This window comes from Frankliniella occidentalis, unplaced genomic scaffold (genome assembly GCF_000697945.3).
Source record: "Frankliniella occidentalis isolate FOCC.00 unplaced genomic scaffold, Focc_3.1 Scaffold134, whole genome shotgun sequence".
In the NCBI taxonomy this organism is placed as follows: Eukaryota; Metazoa; Arthropoda; class Insecta; order Thysanoptera; family Thripidae; genus Frankliniella; species Frankliniella occidentalis.
Genome location: NW_026267261.1, coordinates 159,492 through 179,273, shown reverse-complemented (window position 1 = coordinate 179,273; position 19,782 = coordinate 159,492). Strand labels below are relative to the sequence as shown.

At 53.0% G+C, this 19,782-nt stretch overlaps 2 protein-coding genes across 6 annotated transcripts in view; both read right to left on the bottom strand.

Moving 5' to 3' along the window:
- Positions 1-4,568: 4,568 nt before the first annotated feature.
- Positions 4,569-9,661, bottom strand: LOC127750120 (uncharacterized). Its single transcript, XM_052270700.1, has 6 exons — positions 9,461-9,661; positions 6,505-6,695; positions 6,192-6,426; positions 5,571-6,110; positions 5,110-5,329; positions 4,569-4,627 (listed from the first exon to the last, which is right to left on the bottom strand). The coding sequence occupies exons 2-6, from the start codon at positions 6,672-6,674 to the stop codon at positions 4,569-4,571; spliced, it is 1,224 nt and encodes a 407-aa protein (XP_052126660.1). The 5' UTR covers positions 6,675-6,695; positions 9,461-9,661.
- Positions 9,662-10,300: 639 nt separating this feature from the next.
- Positions 10,301-19,782, bottom strand: part of LOC113206959 (microtubule-associated serine/threonine-protein kinase 3) — a 24,640-nt gene continuing 15,158 nt past the window's right edge. For 2 of the 5 annotated variants that reach the window (XM_026423269.2, XM_026423270.2), the window contains 17 exons: positions 19,441-19,519; positions 19,090-19,146; positions 18,545-18,711; positions 18,357-18,432; positions 18,038-18,259; positions 17,723-17,957; positions 17,492-17,631; positions 17,162-17,392; positions 16,899-17,071; positions 16,740-16,810; positions 16,538-16,643; positions 16,332-16,453; positions 16,022-16,249; positions 15,413-15,938; positions 15,097-15,320; positions 14,793-15,007; positions 10,301-14,604 (listed from right to left, as the gene is read on the bottom strand). In XM_026423269.2, coding sequence (XP_026279054.1) covers positions 13,057-14,604; positions 14,793-15,007; positions 15,097-15,320; positions 15,413-15,938; positions 16,022-16,249; positions 16,332-16,453; positions 16,538-16,643; positions 16,740-16,810; positions 16,899-17,071; positions 17,162-17,392; positions 17,492-17,631; positions 17,723-17,957; positions 18,038-18,259; positions 18,357-18,432; positions 18,545-18,711; positions 19,090-19,146; positions 19,441-19,519 — 4,420 coding nt within the window. In that variant the 3' untranslated portion in view covers positions 10,301-13,056. The remainder of the gene's footprint in view (positions 14,605-14,792; positions 15,008-15,096; positions 15,321-15,412; positions 15,939-16,021; positions 16,250-16,331; positions 16,454-16,537; positions 16,644-16,739; positions 16,811-16,898; positions 17,072-17,161; positions 17,393-17,491; positions 17,632-17,722; positions 17,958-18,037; positions 18,260-18,356; positions 18,433-18,544; positions 18,712-19,089; positions 19,147-19,440; positions 19,520-19,782) is intronic. The other 3 variants (XM_026423271.2, XM_052270680.1, XR_008011517.1) reach the window with 2 other exon arrangements.

Sequence of the window (19,782 nt, the reverse complement as noted above, 5' to 3'; positions counted from 1 at the left end):
GCCCCACCTCTCCCAGCCCATTGAACAGTACAAGGGTCGTGCCACAATGGCAGGGCATGGTGCGCTGTTTAGCGAATTACATTGTACTTACAGTGTGAACTGAGCAAAAAGGGGGCGGGGGCGTGGAGGGGCAAAGTGGGTGGGTCTCGCAAATGATTAGCCAGTGCGAGAGAGGGGGTGGAAGAAGAATAAGAAATAATGTCACACGCACACAAGGGCCTAAGTGCGCAAGTTTTGAGAGATTGTACACCTCAAAACTTCTTTACACCGCTCCAGCTGCACGAAGGTGCAGAAGGGTGGAGGTAATGGTAGAAGGGAAGGGTTGCTCCGGGAGGGGAAGAAGAGGGGGATGAGCGTTAGAGCAGAGCAGAGCGACCAAACAAAAACGGAGGACACTCGAGGCCCTCGCGGCCCAACAGAGCTACGCCGTTCGGCAACGAGCTCTTCGCCGTCATTCATTCATTGGGATGGATTGTCCGGAAACCGTCAACCGAAATGGGATCAGAATGATCAGACGGAGAACAGAAAAAATCCGCGGAATCCATCATCCGCCCTTTGGGGGTTGAGGGTTTGAGGGTATGAGGGCTGCCGCGCCGGGCCGGGGGGAGCGCGAGCACCACGTGGCGCGGAATGTCACCAATTTAGAAAAGGAGAGGGAAAAAATGAATGGCACTGGACGCGCTGTGAACCGGACTGGAATCCGGCGCAGAGCGTAGCGCAGAGCGTAGCGCTGAGCGTAGCGCACCCGGATGGGATTCCAGACGGAACACTGATGGACTGACATACTCAATACGACTGGAATTCGGCGCGAGCCACGGCACGGGCACGGCATCGGGTGTCCGTCAGGCAGCGCAGCCGCCGGGGCGCAGCGGGGGGCCAGGGGCCAGGTGGGCGGGAGCGCGGCGATGCGTCACGTGGAATTCAACAGCCAGGTGCCTCGCCACAAGGTTCGACCTACGCGCAGCACGCACAAGGGTACAACGCCACCACTCTTGGTACGGCGGTGGTGGTGTGGGAGTACTCTGTGTCTACAGTAGAGTCACCGTTCGTGTCACATGGTGCGTTTAAATCGCGTGTTTGTGGATTCCAGAGTACAATAACGTTTTACGATGGTCGTACATTTTGGCGTGGCCCGAGTACACTACCGCTATCCGACGTTGCTGAGCGGGTACCCATCAACTGCAGTGAGCCACGAGCTTCCGAATCAAAAACACCATCATCACAACGCCCCTCCCCGGTGGCCATGTTGTCACTCATCGACGCCGCAGTGAGTGGGAGCGAGACGGGGCGATGAGCGATACGGTCATGGGTCATCGCCACAATGCGATTACGCGAGAGAGACAGTCGATATGTTTGGCTGCCGGCCACATTTCTCTCTTTCCCTCTCATGTGTGTTGTGCTCCGCTCGGCTCCGCTCCCCCGCGGCGCCGCTGACGCTCAAGGACCCATTCATTCCATCTAACCTGATACCAATCGATGGGGACCCCCCCTCCCCTCCCTTCTCTCTCTCTCTCATTAGAAACAAACGACAGACACAGCGCACGCACACGCACACACACACACACGCCCGCCTCTCTCAAACACGCTGGTGGTCCATAGCGCCATTACTTTTCGACCCCCTATCCTCTCCTCCCCCACTTTAAAGGCATCTGATGAACTCGTTTATCCGTCTCACCGCCAGCTCGACTGCATCTGACTCGGTGAGGGTCGGGCGCCCTGGTCGGGCGGGCCAGGGCCAGATGCGCCTCGCACATCGAGACCACGCGGCTTCGCAGCAGCGGCGCGGCCGGGCGCAGACCAGGCAAACGCGCTCCAATGCGCATGTGGCCCCGAGTTAGTGGCTGAGTGTGATGTAACCAAATCAATAAGGAGTGCGACCAAAATCGACCACGATGAAGGTTAACACGCTCAACTTAGTGTGAAAGGGCGGGAAAGTAAAGCGAACGCGTGCTTGGTTCGAACGCGGCCCCGCCTGCGCTGGCGCGCGGGTATGTACGTACTATGTACGCTCCGCGCAGATAGGCGAGCCTTCTGCTGTTCCGACAAGTTTGTCTCGAGTGTTTGAAGTTAGCGCCGCCCCCCCCCCTCCCCATTCCCCGACCACCACTGTGTGCTTCCCCAGCGCACGCCGTCAGGTGTGTTGTGCGAGGTGAGGTAGCGCTGCGTAAACACGTTAAAATTTCGGCGCTTGTCTCGGAAAGCAATTAGGAGTCTTGGTCGTCCCGTGCGCCCCACCTGTGTGTGTGTGTGTGTGTGGGTCAGCATCCACCATCGGAGCTCCTCCTAGACAAGCAAGCTTTGCTTTGCCTCGCGCTTTCCTAGACAAAGAGCGGCGCTCTTCTCTTCCTCTGACTTGTTCTTCTGGAGTGAGACAAGTAAGAAGCAAAGGGGTTGCGGCGAGTCGCGGCGGAGAGCAGGGGCGTCTCTGGCGGCCATCCATTAGCCGGTGGTCCGGCGGCCTATTCTTCACAGACGAGCCGCGTCGCGGCCCGCCCAGGGCCTGCCCTGTAACCCAGTTGCGCACTTGCCCTAGCCTTTCCCAAGCCCAATCCCTTGTTGTTTGGCCCGCCCACTTCACGTGCGCCCCATGGCCCGGGGCCCGGGCGGGCCCGACCCTTGGCGGGGCGTGGTTTGGCGTTGGTTGTTGGTCCGTGGATTTCCCCAAGCAGTGCGGTGCAGTGCAGCTGAGGATTAGGATGAATCTGCGGAGCCCCGGCACCGCCCTTCAACCCCCTCCTCCTCCCGTCTTCTCCCATTGAGCTTTCTCCCGCCGCCGACCTTTGTTTCCCGGGCCTTTTTCACGCATTCACCGACGGCAGTGAAATCCCTTCGCCGCGGTTCCTGTGTTCCTGCCGCGAGAAACATTAATTACTGGATGTTTTGCAAGGGATGAAAAATAAATGACAAAAGACCGGTGCTTTAATTGGGAGCGGGAGGAGAGAGGGAGCCGAGTGAAGTACATACGCGAGTTGAAACGGTGCCGGCGTGGGCAGCCCACGTGAGACGCACTCTCTCGCACACGACAGTCATCAAGGTTTCACTGCACCTCTCTCCTGAGGGGGTGGAAGAAGACCTCTTTACTCCCGGACTGCAGACTCCACGCCAGTCGAACGATCAAGAGTACGGCGAGGAAAGGAACCAACAGCGCTGAGAGGTAGGTCCGCCTCGGATAGAGGAGCGCCCCGCCCCGCAACGCTCCGAACCGCCCCGCCCCGCCCCGCCCCGCCCCGCCACTCTGAGGGATTCCATTACTGTTCCCGCAAGAGTGGCGTCTTATGGGCAATTCCTTTGTGCCGATCACACGCCGTCACCGAGTCGCTGGGGCGCCAGAGGGAGGGTGGTGGGGGGGGGGGGTGCAAGCAGAGGGGGTGGTTTGGCGATCCCAGCGTAATCGCGTGCTGATCTGATGAGGGTGGCCCGGGCCTGAGCGGCGGGGCGGGCGGCCAGGCTGTTTACTCCAAATCTGGGGTGATAGGTGGCGCCGGGGGAGCCGGGGAGGTGGGGCACTAGTGGGGCCCAATGAGGTGAGCGAGGTGGATGACGGCCAGGCCGAGGGCCAGGCGGCCGGGCAGGGCAATCCAAGGGGTGCCTGCCTGGACCACCGACCGTCGTCGGGACGCAAGGCGCTAGGCAAGGCGGAGGGGAAGGACTCCAACGGCCGGGAGGCAGCAGAGGCCAGACGGACAGCGGTCATCAATAAATCGCAGCCCTGTACGGCCGCATGTGACCCCCGTGGAGTCGCGGCCTGATTGCAGGATTAGCCGCGCTGGGCCTCCGGCTCGGCTCGGCGCGTCAATGTGACAAACACAACGGACGGCGGCGCCATCGCGCTGCGACGTTGGCAGATCTGGAACAACCCTCTCGGCCCTCGGATGGACAAGGCAGACAAAGGGGGCGACAGAAATGGAACAACCAGCTAAGTGCCCTGCCGGTCAAGAAGCAGGGCCCCGCGAAGACACCTCTGAAGGACACCGCCGTGTCCTCGGTCGCGCAGGTAGGCCGTGCCGCACGACAGGCGCGCCCGGCGGGCTGGCCTATCGCCGCTGCTCGGGCGCCTCACGCTGGGGGTCAGGCGACTCGCAGTCGGGACCGACGCCATAGTGCGTACACCTCAACATGAGGCTTCAGTTTGCTTTGAAGAAACAGTCGTCGGCCATCATTGAAGATGAAGAAGAATGACTGAACACGGTCGTCGTCATCCTCGTCAGTTGCCCGGCCAGGCTCCCTCCCATTCCCGTGTCCCCCGTCCCATGCGTACTCCTCGACTTTTACGGTCGTCCAATGCATTCACTCGTATTCACCCGACGATCGACCCGTCGTTTCCAGAGCGCCGATAACTCAATAAACGTATTCCTCTCGATAGAACTCCGCTGCCGTCGCTGGCCGACTGGTCAGCTCGCCGATGTCTGCTCGTAACTTATACATCAGAGCCGGCCCCCTCCCTCCCCCACTCCCTCTCAGCCCTCACCCTGGCCGGCCATCGTCTTCCTCCTCCATATTGCACGGCCCTTCTGCGAGATGGGAGACGTTGAAGGAGGGGGAGGGGGATGGCGAGGGGGGTCTTGGTTTTAAAGAGGGTCGAGCTCCGAGAAGCGCAGGGTAAGACCAGAGGCTAAGGACTTAGGTCCTGAGTGAGTAATCCCCAGGGGAGGGGTCGTCCATGAAGTACTTGTTGAGGGGGACGGCGCGCGGGGACTGTTCTAGACGATCCAGACGAAAAACTGGGGAGGAGTGCGGGGAGCAGCGTTCGCGGCATCGCCGCTGTGGGCTCAAGATCTGGCTCCTTGACGCGGTGAAGTCCAGCTGTACCCGCCATGTCGGCTCCGCTGCGGATACAGATCGGCCGCCCCGCCCCGCCCCGCCGCTCGGCGCGCGGTGTCACTCTTCCGGAGCGAATGGGGTGGAAGCAGCGGGGCCACCACGTTACTTCCGCAGCTCTTCTCTCGCAAATCCTCCGCGCCGCCCCAGCCGGGGGCTCCAGGGCTCCAGCCGCGGCGTGTGTTGCAGCGTGCGGACTATACCAGCCCAGCCTACAGCGCGGCCCGACCCGGCGAGACGCCGCTCTCGGGGCGATACTCCGCGCGCGGCCACGCCCGGAGTATGTCCGGCCGGCCTCGGGGGGCATTCCATTCGGAGAGTCGTCCTTACCGATCTGGTAGCGCCGCGGCGGTATCCTGGGCGGCACTGGAGGCGCCGGGGCCGGCGACAGCGGCACGGGGGCCGGCGTCGAGCGCTCCAGGGTCTCCTCGAAGTCCCGGACGGCGCGCTGCAGGGCGTCGCGGACCAGGATGGACGCGTGCGGCGGCAGCGACACGGGCGACGGCGGCATCTGCAATCGGAACAGGCGGGTTATTTCACGAATGATTGTTGTAATGTATTTCGGCTAAACGGAGGAAGAAGAGCGGGTAGAACACAAAGGTGTTTGATTGGTAGAGCCTTTACCTCTTACTAGTACTGGCGTGACGTAGAGGCGGGTAGCTCCAATCGGTAACGTGTTCTACCTGCTACTTTTCTTCCTCCACAACCTTGAAGTAGTACCAACTTACGGCCGCTGCGTTCAGCTCACTGACCTGGGGCATGGTCTGCTCGATGACCCAGACCTGCGGCTGCTCTGGCGGCGCCGCCAGCCCCAGCAGCACGTCCATGGACTGGCGCTGCCGCCGCCGCTCCCGGCGCCGCGCCTTGGTGGCGGCGTGCGTCGGCGACCCCGCGCCCGCGCCCGCCAGCCGCTCGCAGAAGCGCACGAAGTCCAGGTCGATGTGGTAGCCGTAGGGACAGCAGTCGCACGAGGGCTGCTGCGTGGGCGGCTTCCTCGGCGAGTCCCTCTCGGTGCGCGCGGACCGCGGGAACGTGGCGTGCTTCATGGCGAGCGCCGCCCCCGCCGCCCCCGGGCCCGCGCCCCGGCCGTCACACGGGCCGTACGGCTCCTGCGGCCGCAGGCACGCCGTCTCCATCCTGCGGGACGAGGGGCAAGGTTTAGATGTGGTCGCAGGCGAGGCTGTCGCGGTGAGCTCGTCGCCAGACTGCTGGGCGGCTCCAAGTCCCGCGTCAGGTTGCCGCGGGCGCGTCGGCAGGAGCTTCTGTTTGACCCGGTACATTCGCCTTGCAATCTGGACGAAAGTAAAATGTGATATAAAAGCGATGGAGGTGTGGACCAACTCCAACGGGAGCAATGCAACAGTGATACGCACTCTCTTCATATCTGATTTCAAAACATGGTCGCGGTTCTCAAATTCACTTTTAAGGATCTTTCCAGGCTTACTCTCCAACGCCTCCATCTGCGCCCGCTTGCAGGCCGCGGACACCAAAACAACCTCCTTGGCTCTGTCAGTCAGGGCGCCGTGAACGTGCTCCCCCCTCCTCCCTAAGATCCTAGATAGGGAAGTGTCTGTTGTGAGTTGAGCTGCACACTGTCTCTGGCAACACCTGAATCAAAACATATTTAGGATGCGGCGCCAGCGATCGAAAACAGTGCCATGTTTGCAGCTCATCAGTGTACGATACCTCCATGTAGACGTTGTTTTGTCAGCGCGACGAACGCGGCGAAATTTAAAATTATCATAGATTAGGCAGTCTGCGCCTTTAGAGGTCTGCGTCACAGAAAAGTCCGTGTTGTTCTCGCAAAACTCAGTGTTACAAGCGACAAACAAGAAATTACTCTCTCCCACTTCCATTTTCACTACTTGACCTCACACCTGAAACAAGGGAAACAGACTTGTAGGGCACCTAGCTGTGTTGTCTCTACCATACATTGAGATATCGGAGCCAGAACTCCGTCATTCCGTCGCCTAAAAGGAGCGGGTAAGGGAGATGAGTGCCTCGATTGCTGCTGCTCGCAGAGGGACTCGCCCTCTCCGTCTCCAGCGACTGGCGGCACGACTGACGAAACGTAGGAGGGACTGACGACTGACAACAAACACCTGACGAAACGGAATGGCAAGCAGAGGGCAGAGCACACGAACAGTCGGACCACCTGATCCGAATCCAAAACGCTTCCGAAATGGGCGACACGTACGAGGAAGATGCTTTGCCCAGACGCGCTCGCACCCACTAGCCGCTTTTGAACGCAACGATGTATTTCTCGAAGAAGATCAAAAGGAATGTCGTCTGCTCCCGGACCACCACAAAGCGTCAACCCAATCAGAGAGGGCCTCTCTGAAGGCCGGCTCCAGAAAGGCCCTCTGTGATTGGTCGGAGGCCTTGTGATGGTCCGGGAGCAGACGATACTCACCTGTTTTTGTTTTCGAAAAATATGTACACCTCCCTGGGATAGGGATGGGGACCGTTACAGGGCTTCTGATGGATACGTATTTGAAAGAATGACGGGCCGGGTTGGCTGACGCGCGCTGCCGCTGACGACGCCCCTCGAGTCCGCGCGCCCGCGGCTGGAAGAGCTGAGCCGCTGAATGCCCATTCCAGGAACGCCCCGGGGCTGTTGACGCCGCGGTGGCCAGGTCAGATGACACCGCCGGCTCCCCCGCCCGCGAGCCGAAGAGACACGCTCGTGAGCGTGCATGCACACGTCCCGAGAATCTCCGGACAGAACAGACCACACGGATTTGGTTTGCGGCGCGACGGCGGCGTTGTGGGTAAGGATACGGCCCGACACGAATCTAGATGTCGCTGAAAGTGAAACACGGCCTCGATGGCCGTGATCGGCCGGCTACCTACACTGAGTGGAACCAGAGACCCGTCACGAGAAGAATGCGGCCGCCAGCGTAGCATTAGGCGGCATATCGGGCGATTCGCGCCCCGGCGGCCCCTTCTCCTGCCCGCTCCTGCCCCACCGGGACTCGTCGGCTGTCACGCGGGCGTCACGGCGCGGCGGCGCTTGCCCGTGACAAGCCGTGACGAGTGATAGCGCCCCGCGAGCGACACCGCGACTACGCGCCGATGGCTCGCGGCGATAGCGATTAAAAACACCGGGGCGTGGCGGCCCACTGGTGTGGCGAGGCGTGCCAGCGGCGGCGGGCGTGACATGTAGGGCCGCTACCGCCACAGCAGAACATTCGGCCGAGGCAAGAAGAACTGATGTCAGTTGTCCTCACCTTTAACCCGTCGTCTCTTTTTGCGCGGTGCTCTTAGTGCCGGGCCGCGGGGCGGGGCGGCGCCGTGACGTCAGGTGTGCCGCGGCGCGTCGTGTGCCTATCGGGCGCCGCTCTACTCTCGCCATGTGAAGCAGACGACGTCACCCCCTCCACCGCCAGCGAACCGCCGCCGGCAATTTCGCCAGCAGGGCCATAGCGCCAGATAGTAAAGCCCCTGCAGCCCCCGCCGCCCCCGCAGGACTCTACCCGATACCGACCCCGCGCCGTCAAATGTCAGCGAAAGGGGAAGGGCAGGGAAGGCCCGGGCCGCCCGGCCCCAGGGGACCGCAGCGCAGCGGCGCCGGCGCGTTCAAACATTGGCGCCGGCCGAGCGCGGGCTAGAGGCGGGGCACCAAGGTAAAGACAACGCACAGGTGCGGCAGCGTTGCCGAACTTCTGTCCCGCAGTCTGATCCTTGCACGGGCGGGAGGAGGATGGTCCACTGCGGACTTTGCGGTCCTGCGTGACAGTCCCTCCCGACGGCAGCGGTCGGCGCCATGGAGGCCGCCCACGCGCGGCCGGGGGTCTTCTCGTTCTCCAGCGAACTCCTCCAGGTGCCGCCGCGCTCGCGCCGCGCTGCGTGGTGCGGAGGGCGGGGCGGGGCGGCCTTGGCTCTAGTCACTTTCTTTGCGCGGCGGCGGGGCGCGGCTGCCCGGCCCGCGAGGTTGGCGACCACCTGTTAATGATTCGTCCCCACAGCTTCCGCCGGAATGTCGAGTCCGCTGCGTGCGCCGGCCGCCCGCCCGCTCTGCCCAATATCCAATCATGCGTGATCGCTGCGGGACCCCCGGGCGCAGGGGAGGAGGGGGGGGGGGGGGGCAGTTGTAGATCATCCTGGGCACGACCGGCCCGAGCAGGCAGGAGGACCCCTCCGCTGGCACCGGCTGACTAGGCGGGGCGCGCCGGCGGAGACGTGGGCGGCCTGGCCAGGAGGACAGGCCGGGTGGGCCGCGCCGCCGCTCTAGCCGGAGGTAGCTCGGCCGAGTAGAAAGTATGAAAATCGGAGGTGTGAGCCGCGGAGCCGCGGAACAGCGGCCGCGCCGGCACAAGGCGAAGGACGCCGTGGATGCTGGGCAGGTGTGCGAGCGCCGCGGCGGGGCCGGCAGCCTACGGCAGCCATGCTGGTACAGCGGCTGAGCGGGCTGAGCACGGTTGCAAGGATACAACACGGCCTCCGCTCGGCACCTGGCCGGCACGTCTGGCCGGGCGGGCTGGGCCCGCGCGGCGCGCGGCACGGGGAGGCGGGGCACCGCCGGGCTGGGGCAGCACGCACATGCTGTCTGCGGTCGCGTCACCCGTCACCCTCAGGTCACCTGCCACCGGGAGGTTGGCCAGCTCCTAGAGCTGCTCCTGGAGCTGATCCACGCACTCACCTGGGCCGGAGGAGGCGGGCTGGCCGCGCGCTGCAGGCTTTGGTTCGGACAGGACAGACAGCTGCGGCTAGCCGGGCTAGCCGCGCCTCCGTCGGCAACAGGTGTGCTTACAGCGGTACATCGCAGTCGACTGAACCGAGTGAGTCGAGTCGAGCCGAGCCGAGTGCGAGTGAGGAGGCGCGGCAGGGGCGGGAGGCAGGTCCTCCTCCTCCCGGCCCGGCCCGGCTAGCGCGGCTCGGCTCGGCTCGGTCCTGCGGCCGCGCCCGGCTCGGCCCCGCGGCTCGCGGCTCGGCCCGGCTCGCCCCCGCCGCGCGCTCGACTCGTCAGGCTGGCAGCCTGCACCAACGCCTCTACTCGACGGAGCGCCGCCAGCGCAAAAGCCAAGCCAGGCCCAGGAGGACTTCCAGCGCAGCCTTTCTTTTCAGACGAGACGGCAGGGCAGGAGGCAGGCCCCCTCCACTGCCCGTCGCGTACCGCCCCTAACCGGCCAACGGCAAGGCACCGCCTCCGCACCGACGGAACAGGACGACCGGGACTTGTTGGCCCTCCCCGCCGCTGTGCAGGACTCGAGGTCCTGCAGCCCGCAAGGCTAGCGCAAAGGGGTGGGGGGCTAGGTCCTCAGCCTCACGACCTCCTCCAGGCGCACAGGCGTGCCTAGTCTGCAGGGGCTTGACCAAACGGCGCACTGCACCTTGTCGCCTAGCGCTAGTTGTTGCAATATCTCTCCTCCTAGTGGAGCATATAAAATTCACATATTTCAGTACTAAATTTTGAGAAAGGTTGATTTCTGTCATTTCATTTCATTCATTTCATTACAACAGGCAAAACGTCAAAGCAGAATTAAAACAGAGAGGAGTAATTCATTTATTGTTATGAATGGAACAATGTTAATCCAAGTTACAGAATAATACTTAGGTGAGGTTGGGGAGAACTCTTCTTACATACTTTTTACTGCTAGAGTGTTGAAAGATGCAAATAGTAATACTATGATTATTTTCAGTATTGAATGGCAACATGGAAGTAGCTCTAAATTCTTATTGTGGAAGAACACAAAACATTAAAATAAGTATACATATAAAAAAATATAGGTGGATGATTTAAGGAGAGCTCTAAGCCTCAACAAACAGCAAACAGAGATGGAATTTCCATTTAAATAATGTGTTAAGACATTTGAAGATACGTTACCAATATGTACATTTGGTTACACAACTTCTCACTCAATTCACAACAGAAGTCTGTTGCAATGAATTTTACAAAAAAGAAACAGAAAGAACTGTACAAAGTTAAATTAATATTTTTGGAAATTTTAATTGGAGCCAAAAACACATGGTCAGAAATAAACAGATAAAGGTTTGCTAATTCACCTACTACCTGATTAAGCAGGCAATCAAACAACTAAAACCCATCACTCTATGATGTGCAGCCTGTGTCATCATATCACACCAAATACAAACAGTTGTACTAGTTGAGAACTCGAATCACGTGACTTCACAGATCTAACATCAGTCAATATCATTCGCATTCAATCACCATAATTTTACAACAATTTTATGGCTGTTAAATGACACATGAGATAGTTCATTAAAAGTTGAAGCAGGTGAGATGTGTTTTTTTTCACAATCACAATAATTGAAGATAGATCACAAAAGCTTAAAAGGCAGAAAACTAGACAAAAGAAAATCTAGTCTTTGACTAGATGTAATAAATAATTCAGTCTAAAATCAATTCATACATTTGCAAACAGATCATCTCTGTCTTACATGAAGGGGCCTTTTAAGAACCTGTCTTACATGAAGGGGCCTTTTAAGAACCAGTCAACCACTGTAGAAAAAAATTTGATCACACATAGAGTGAAAAAAAAAAAAATTGCATGACTTATGGCACCTTTTCATTACCTTACAGCTTATATGTTGTAGAAGGGTACAAGAATTTCAAACCAAAGTTTTTTTAATGGAAATGAAAAAGGGGCCAGGTAAAAATCACGCACCATGCCATACATCAATAAAATGGCACTACACATTACTGCTAGGTATATCACTGAACTTGAAACACATTTTTTCGATGATGTTAATGACATTTAAAACCAAGCTTGAAACTGAAGGTAGAAAACATTCACAGATGTCTACCAGGCCGTCCTAAAGACTTTTCACACAAATATAAGATATTGTGTAGTTAACACAATGCAAGCATGGTCTAACCATCTAACGGAACTAGTTCATGCTTACTGAAGCAATTTTAGTTTGTCTTTTTCACCGGGCTTTCCTTCATTTTAAACTGCTAATAATGTAACTACCATGGCCCACATTTAATTGCTTGTAAGCGCAGAGGCTTCTATTACAATTTGCACACTGACTGCTTTTTGACAGGGACTCTAGGTATGAGTACTTGGTACATCTAGCACCACTAATCCTTTCTACATATTTTTGATAAGTCATGTAGAAGTGATAACAGAAACCCCAAAATAAAAGAGAACTGAACAGTTTCTAGAACAAACTAACCCAATTGGTAGAAGACCACAATCATACACTCAACCTGAGTTTACACGCAATGCACCTTTAAAGAAACATTGAAACAAGTTCCATTAACACATTTAACCATCTACACAGTTACTAAACAAATTAACACAATTTTGTACATGGATGACTTGTGCACTTAAAAACAACATGGTAAAATAAACGGTACAATATTCAGGTATACAATTAACACATCTACTAAAACGTAAGACATTCAACTATGTTGCAAAATAATTACCCCAAAATTCAAAATGGAACAAGTGCAATTCATCACCAATAACGAAACCCCCAGATCAAGTGAGCATATAGCATTATATAATACCAGTCAGATTTAGTTACCACGATATTGATAGTAAGAATATTGGACGAAATATTTTTTCTAAAAATTTTGAATGCGAATAATTTGTATTATTACACTAAAACCTCTGTACCTAATTCTTCTCACAAAGAAGGATAGATTTATTAAATATAACCACTTAATGACCTCAACTGTGGCTGAACACACGAAAGAAAATAAATAAATGAAATGTGAGTGATGAATGAAAAATTGATGTACCAACACATGAGTAACACAACCAAAAATAACTGAATATTATGCCAATATTCCAAAGCTAATATGTATTGTGCATGGCGAGGTAAAGGTTGTCTTTTTTTGACTAGTTCAGCATCATTTCACTGATCTCCACTGATAGAGCAAATCATCATCAAATCATAACAATTACAGTTAATGTTGTAAAAGGGGAAAAAAGACAGTATAAAATTTACATACATTGTCTTTTCTGGTAGGAGGAGCAGAGAGTAAGATTTCAACTGCGCTCAGAAGTTTAACTTCATAAAATGGCAAATCTTAAAAAACAAAAACAAATCCTACACAAAGATAATTGCATAGAACTGTAAAGTTGCAGAAATAAGTAAAAATTAACACACTTCAATACTTGCTGGATAACGAACAACATTTTCCATAGGGGAACATAGCTACAAGCTTTAGCTTCATAGCCTCTAACAAGGTTAACTTCGCTTTTTTCTCAGAGCACACAGTGCCCTCTAATATAGGTTCTAATATTTTCGGCAATTGATACAACTTTATGGTTTATCTTTTGCTTTTGAAGAGGAGGCACCACTGCCCTTATCAGCCTCTCTACTCTTTTTATCACAACCTTCCTTCTTTTTGTGAGGCTCCTCTTCTTTTATCACAGATTTCAGATGTGGTATAAACGGGAAATACGGAGTACTAGGAGTACATGGCGTTGTTGGTGGCGGTGGGGGCGGAAGAGAAGGGACAAGTTCTCTCAAGACCTCCTCCCTACTCCCTGGAGGAGAGTCTTTCTCTTCGGCGATTCTTGGCAGAGGAAGAGGATTACGGCCATCGATGGGAAGAATCCCCTTGACCGTCATGTGACTCCCGTCCTGAGTCTGCTCCGAGTCCTCCTTGGGCAGACTCCGGATGCCAGACAAGTCGTCACCAGAGTCCTGCCTCATAGACAGAGGATGCTCCGGCGGTTTCGTCTTGAGGCCCTTGTCAAGCGACGACGCTTTGGAGAGCGGCGAGCGCGAGGTGACGGTGGAGCCCGGGGCGGAGCTGGAGCAGGCGGCGACACTCACCTTGGGCGCCGGGTTGTTGCAGAGCGGCGAGATGGACGGCGCGCCGGACTTGCTCTTGTTCTCGGCGCTCCTGGGGTGCAGGCGGTCTGGGGACAGCGCTCGCCGCAGCAGCGGGCTGCCGGGCTCGGCACTCTTGGGCCTCGCGAAACCCTTCTTGCTGCAGGCGCCAGGCGTGGACAGCGACGACCCGGGGCTGTAGGACTGGGTCGTGTTGGAGCTGCCGGGCTGGTGCACGGCGGGGAAGGCAAGCGGCGACGGCGACCTGGTGGGCGAGGATGGCAGCGGCGAGGGCGACGGCGTGCGCGCGAGCGGCGACAGCGGGATGTGGCCGACCGACTTGCGCCGGCCAGAGGGCGAGTGGATGCTCTTGGCCGCGCTGTGCAGCTTGTGCTTGAGGCCGTGCAGTGTGGAGGGCCGCTGGTAGTGCGGCGTGGTGGCCGCGGGGCTGCTCGCCGCCGAGGACCCCGATGAGCTGGACGACGTGTTGGGCGAGTAGGGCTGCGGCGTGAGCGGCTCGGCCGGCGGGAACGACACGCGGTTGGCGGACGGAGAGCGCAGCGGCTTGACGCGGCTCGCGCCCGCCACGACCGCGGCCAGCGGGGACGTGTCCTGCGCGGCCAGCGGCAGCGGCCACGGCTGCGACCGGCTGGGCGGCGGGCAAGTCGCCACGGGCACGGGGCTCGAGATGCTGAGCGGCTGCGCCAGGTCCACGCTGGCGCGCTTGTTGCTGATGCGCTTGAACAGCGACGGCTTGCGCCGCTTGTCGATCAGGTCGCGCTTCTGGCGCCGCTGGCGGTTCAGGCTGCGACGCGCCAGCTTGCTCTGGCCGGGCTCGCGCCGGTGCCCGCCCGCCTTGATGGACGTGTTCTCCAGCGGCGTGGAGCGCAGCGTCACGTGGTCGCCGCCGCTCAGCAGCAGGTGCAGCACCTGCGTGTGGAACAGGCCCTGCACGGGCTCGCCGTTGATGTGCGTGATGAGGTCGCCCGGGCTCAGGCCCGCCTCGAACGCGGGGCTGCCCTCGTCCACGGCCTGCGGGAGAGAACAAGGGGGCAATGAAGAAAATGGACAGCCGGGACAAGACCAAAGGACTTGCGTGCGTGCAATCATGTATCCACTTGAATTTAAAGCATGAAATCCAACCGAAGTTCATGAAGTTCGAGTACTGTGTACTATAGACTCTCTCAATAGGCAAATCAGGTGCGGCAAGTGCGACATACCATAACGAGGTGATGCATGGTGTAGTAGTTGGTGTCGCCGTAATACACGCGGATCGTGTTGACAGTGAACCCAAATCCTCTCGCCCCTCGCTTGATGATGATCGGAGGCTTGAGGCTGGTCACGAGGGGCGACAGCTCGCGGCAGGGTGACGTGTCTCGGGAGCTGGCAGTGCTTGAGCCGCCCGGGGACGGCATCGACTGGGGCGAGTCATCGGCTGCAAATTGGAACAGTATTAATTAAAGAGAGTCGCAGATTAACCTCCTGTGCCGTCTTCCACTCTTTGAACAGAGAAAATAAACTTACCCAAATACAAGCTAGACGGTATCATAAGAGAAAGACCACTTGCTGATGCACTCTTTATCACAGGTCTTCCACGAGCTTTAATGGAAGAGACCGGAGAACTTTCATTGTTGCTGGTAGATGTTGATGGCAAACTAGGTCCTACTCGGATGGTGCTCTTCGGTGACCGCTCTTCCATTGGAACAAATGCAGACCCATCTAGTCCTTTGAGGACAGGTACACTTATCCTGGAAGGGAAACAATTGAACTCATGGTAAAGTGAACATCTTTAGAATACTAATGAAAATGTATCAGTGCACAACATATAAGTCACACTTACATATGCTTCTCATCTTCAATGGAAATTGAAAATCGAGGGAGAGAATCCCGGGTATGCAAACGTCTTTTTCTTTGCACTTGAGGTGACACGTCATCGCTTTCTGTCTGAGAAGACTCGGGGGTACTGAGAGAGTGGTGATGAGTCAAACTAGCTGGCTCCACACGGGACTCTGACAATTCCTTGCTCTCATCAAGCTCCATACTGCTTCCAACATTAGATGAAGATGATTCTGAGTTGCCAGAATCTTGAGCCAAAGGTGAAATATTTGATACCCCAGAACAAGCAGATTTTGAAGTCTTGGGTGATTCAGTAATTGTGGACTGCGACTGAGCTCCTCTGGCAGAAGGGGGAGTAGTTTCCCGAAACATAGCAGCAGGGGAGGCTGACGTTTGTGGCACTCGCCGATCTTCGGTGCTGTGAACTTTGTGGAAGCGAGGAGAGATAGAGGAAAAGGAACCAAACAGCATTGATTCATCAGTATCATCGGTGTCTTCTCCCATATCATGTTTATATCGGTCCATGCGAGCTGCAAAACAAAGTCTCTGTAGCACAAGGCAAGAACCAACAAGCCATTTCTTGAGATTTCGAGAATAACAGTTATTTACTCACTATCAAAGTAACTAGTATCTTCCTCATCATCTAATTGAGGAACAAATTCAGCTTTTTGACGGAGCAAACTCGTCCAATCCAAACCACAGAAATAAGGATGATCTTTGACTTCTTGGGCACCACCTGTACCAAGTCGAATCATAGGATTGTGCTGCAGTAGCTGGGTTATCAAGTCCTTTGATTCCAACTGCACAGGCCACTCTTTCTCATCTGGCCATTCAATATCATCTAGGAAAGAGAATAATCAAATAAGAAAACAACAGTTTTTTAAATGAGGAAAATTTATAGGAATTTCTTGAATTTGTCATACCATTTACGGTGTGAGCAAAGAGTTCTTCAGGAGTTTCGCCGAAAAAGGGAACACATCCTATCAGAAATTCATATAGAATAATTCCCATCGACCACCAGTCAACTGGTTTTCCATAGCCTTGCCTGGTATAAATCAGAAATACATTGAAAACTGGATAGATAACTTAATAATAAAAATATAACAAGCTATCAAGGAAATAATCCTACCTCAGAATCACCTCAGGTGCAATGTACTCAGGTGTACCAGTAACTTGCTTATCTGAAAATTGCCTAGTTTCTCGGTCCAGATACCCTTCATAAAGATTAGTTGTCACTATAAGAAATAAAAAGTGAGTTAGGAAATTGTATACATATTATCATTTTTCAAATGACACCTATGACAAGAAGAGAATGCCAAAAATGAACATACACGACATTAGTCCCATCTTGCTGAGACCAAAGTCAGTGAGCTTGATATGGCCAAGTGCTGTGATGAGTAAACTGGAATAGAAAATTGATTGATTGCTTGTGGAAATGATAAATATCTAAAACTACAAAGGTATGATTCACAAGAATAAGAAAAACTTACTTGTCAGGTTTAAGATCACGATGAACTATCCCATAACTGTGCAAGTACTCCACAGCTAGAACAGTTTCTGCAAAGTAAAACCGGGCCATATCTGAAGGTAGGGGACCAATGGTCTTCAATAAAGCTGCACAGTCCCCGCCTTCAACATACTCCATCACAAGGCAGAGATGTTTCTAAACACAAAAATAAATAAAAAATCACACCATGTACAAGATAGTAGCATTAAATAGAAATATTAAGCACGAAAGGGTATGGAAACCTACTTTTGTTTCAAAACTGCAGTACATACTAACAACGAAAGGATTATCTGTGAAACTCATGATATCCCTTTCTGTGAAAACCTGATCAACTTGATTTCTAAGCATCAAATTATTTTTTGAGATCTTTTTCATAGCCACACGCTGGCGGGTCTCTTTTACACGAACTAAATAAACTGCCCCATAGGCACCGTTTGAGATCAACTTTATCACTTCAAAGTCTTCTTCTGCTGGATTCTGTTCGGACATTATGAATACAAAATGTATTTATAGATACTACAAAGATACAACAGTACCAGTATAAAGATGTCAATACCATTAGTGAGAGCACTGTACCTTAAATTCCTTCTTGCTGCCACGGTGTAAAATTCCACGTCCTTTCTCAGTAGTTGTAGCAACAGCTGCAACTGCTGAGGAGCACACAGGAGGCGGGGAAGGAGGAGAAACATTTATGGAACTGAGATCTGCATCCAATTCTGGAAATTAAAGAATATACATCATACAATGTAATGGGCATGGAATTGTTCTGCCTGCCTATTTCATAAAATAAAAGTTTACAGTGCTTACCTGCACTTGAATTTTTGGTCATTCCCAGCTTGCTGAGGATGTATTGAGGGATATCAGCTTTAATACCCTGATGTGCAAGTTTTGCTTGCCCTTCAGCCTCCTCCAGCATATGATAGAATTCTTCTGGATCAAATTCCAAACATTCAAGAAGTCGAGCAGGTCGTGATATTATTAAGAGAAGTCTTCGAACCACAGTTCCAACTCGGGCTGATGCTTCAATAGATTTTTCTTTTGTCTACACATAGGGGAAAAGAATAGTATCAATTAAATAGAACAAAACATTGGTGGAAGATGCTCCAAAACCTCAACACTTACTTCACTGTGAAGTCTCTCAAGATTCTCTGACATGTCATAAAAATAGCGGCTTGAAATAAGTTTCTCTTCTGATTTTTGAAGACAATCTCTAGCCATTTCTACAATTTGATGGAGCACAAAGCGTAAGATTGGCAAATCCTTTAGGTGAAGATCACAATCACCTTCAGTTACTTTTGTCTCATTTATAAAAGCTTTCAGGCGTTCCTCCATTTGTTGAGTGGCCTATATTATGAACAATGCAATAAATCGAAGCCAGTTACACAATATGTTAAGTTTAAAATTTGAAATAGATAAGAGAAAATTGAAAATAAGAGCACACCTTAGGAAATCTCTCTTTGTACATAGTGTTCATAACAACAATATCTGTGTCCATTACAGGAGAGCGGCTTGGGGAGCTACAACATAAAAAAAAAAAAGAATAGGCGATTATGATGGAATTAAATTTAAAAACTCATGGAAACTGTCAACCTATAGAAGAGTAACAAATCATGATGATTATTGACTGACCTTAGACTACGAGATCGTGGACGGCTTAGTGGTGACCTTGGACTGCAGTCATCAAGAACACAGCTGTGATGAGTCTCGTTTGAAAAATGTCTCGTAAGCATCTGAAGTTCTTCCTTTGTGGGGAGATTAGGCAGCTGGTGGAGGCGTTCTTGAGAAGAGCATTGAGACTGGAAAAAAAAAGGCATAAAAGTTAGATGGGTTATAAAATTCGTTGAGCCTCCAACTGTTGAAAAATACATCTGTATTAGCTTCTGTAGCTGCAGAGCATGCACACCCTGAAATCCATACAAAATGCAATACATATTCATCTACGTTGCCAAAGAATATTAAGTTCTAGGTTATATGAATCAACTTATGACATAGCTAATAATGAATCTCAATAATTCTCATAAAGTGAGAACTAGAGACCTAAGCATTCTACGTAACTGTGCTTGATTGTAGTTTCAATAAAAAGGAATGAAAAAGAGAGCCAGAATAGTATGTAATGCAATTTTCGGGTGAAACAAATCTAACACCCTCCCTAGGAAAACTGCAAAGTCACTTACGGATCTCATCCTTCGTTCCCTCTGTCGAATAAATTGATCAAATCTAGATCGACTATCCTAAAAAAAAAAAAAGCAAGCAGAGAAATTTGTAGCTCCATTCTGAGGACACACTTGTTAACAATAGCAAGCTACAAGATTTATCAAAATAAACCAACATAAGCAAAGCAAAATAAACAGGCTACAAAAAACCATGCCATGTACTGAAAAGGTGTAATGAAAAGTGCATGTCTTTAAAGGTGTGGATCTATAAGATCATATATTTTTACCACACATGACAAGCAGACATCTATAGATTATGAAAAGATGAAGAAACACAAATTGTAGGATTCCTAAGCACGGCAGTAAACTTACTGAAACACTGGAGCTCCCTGGCGTAGTTCCATAGCCTGAGGATGGCAAAGAGGCAACAGACCAGCGCCTGCCTTCACACCTGTATAGGGAGAAGAATTTCAGTAATAATTGTCAAATAATGCATATGGCATTGATGTGTACCCAATAGTTGGTACTCTATAAGTGTAATTGAAATAAGCCTAATTTAAATGAGCATTCAATATCTTTAGCTTCATGAAATGTAAGATACCTATGAGCTCCTACCCAACAAACCCCAAGATACTAACAAGATGAAAAACTGAGACCAATATATAAGTTGTGACTGGAAGGTTTAATTTACATTCTACAAATTTTTAGTTTCAT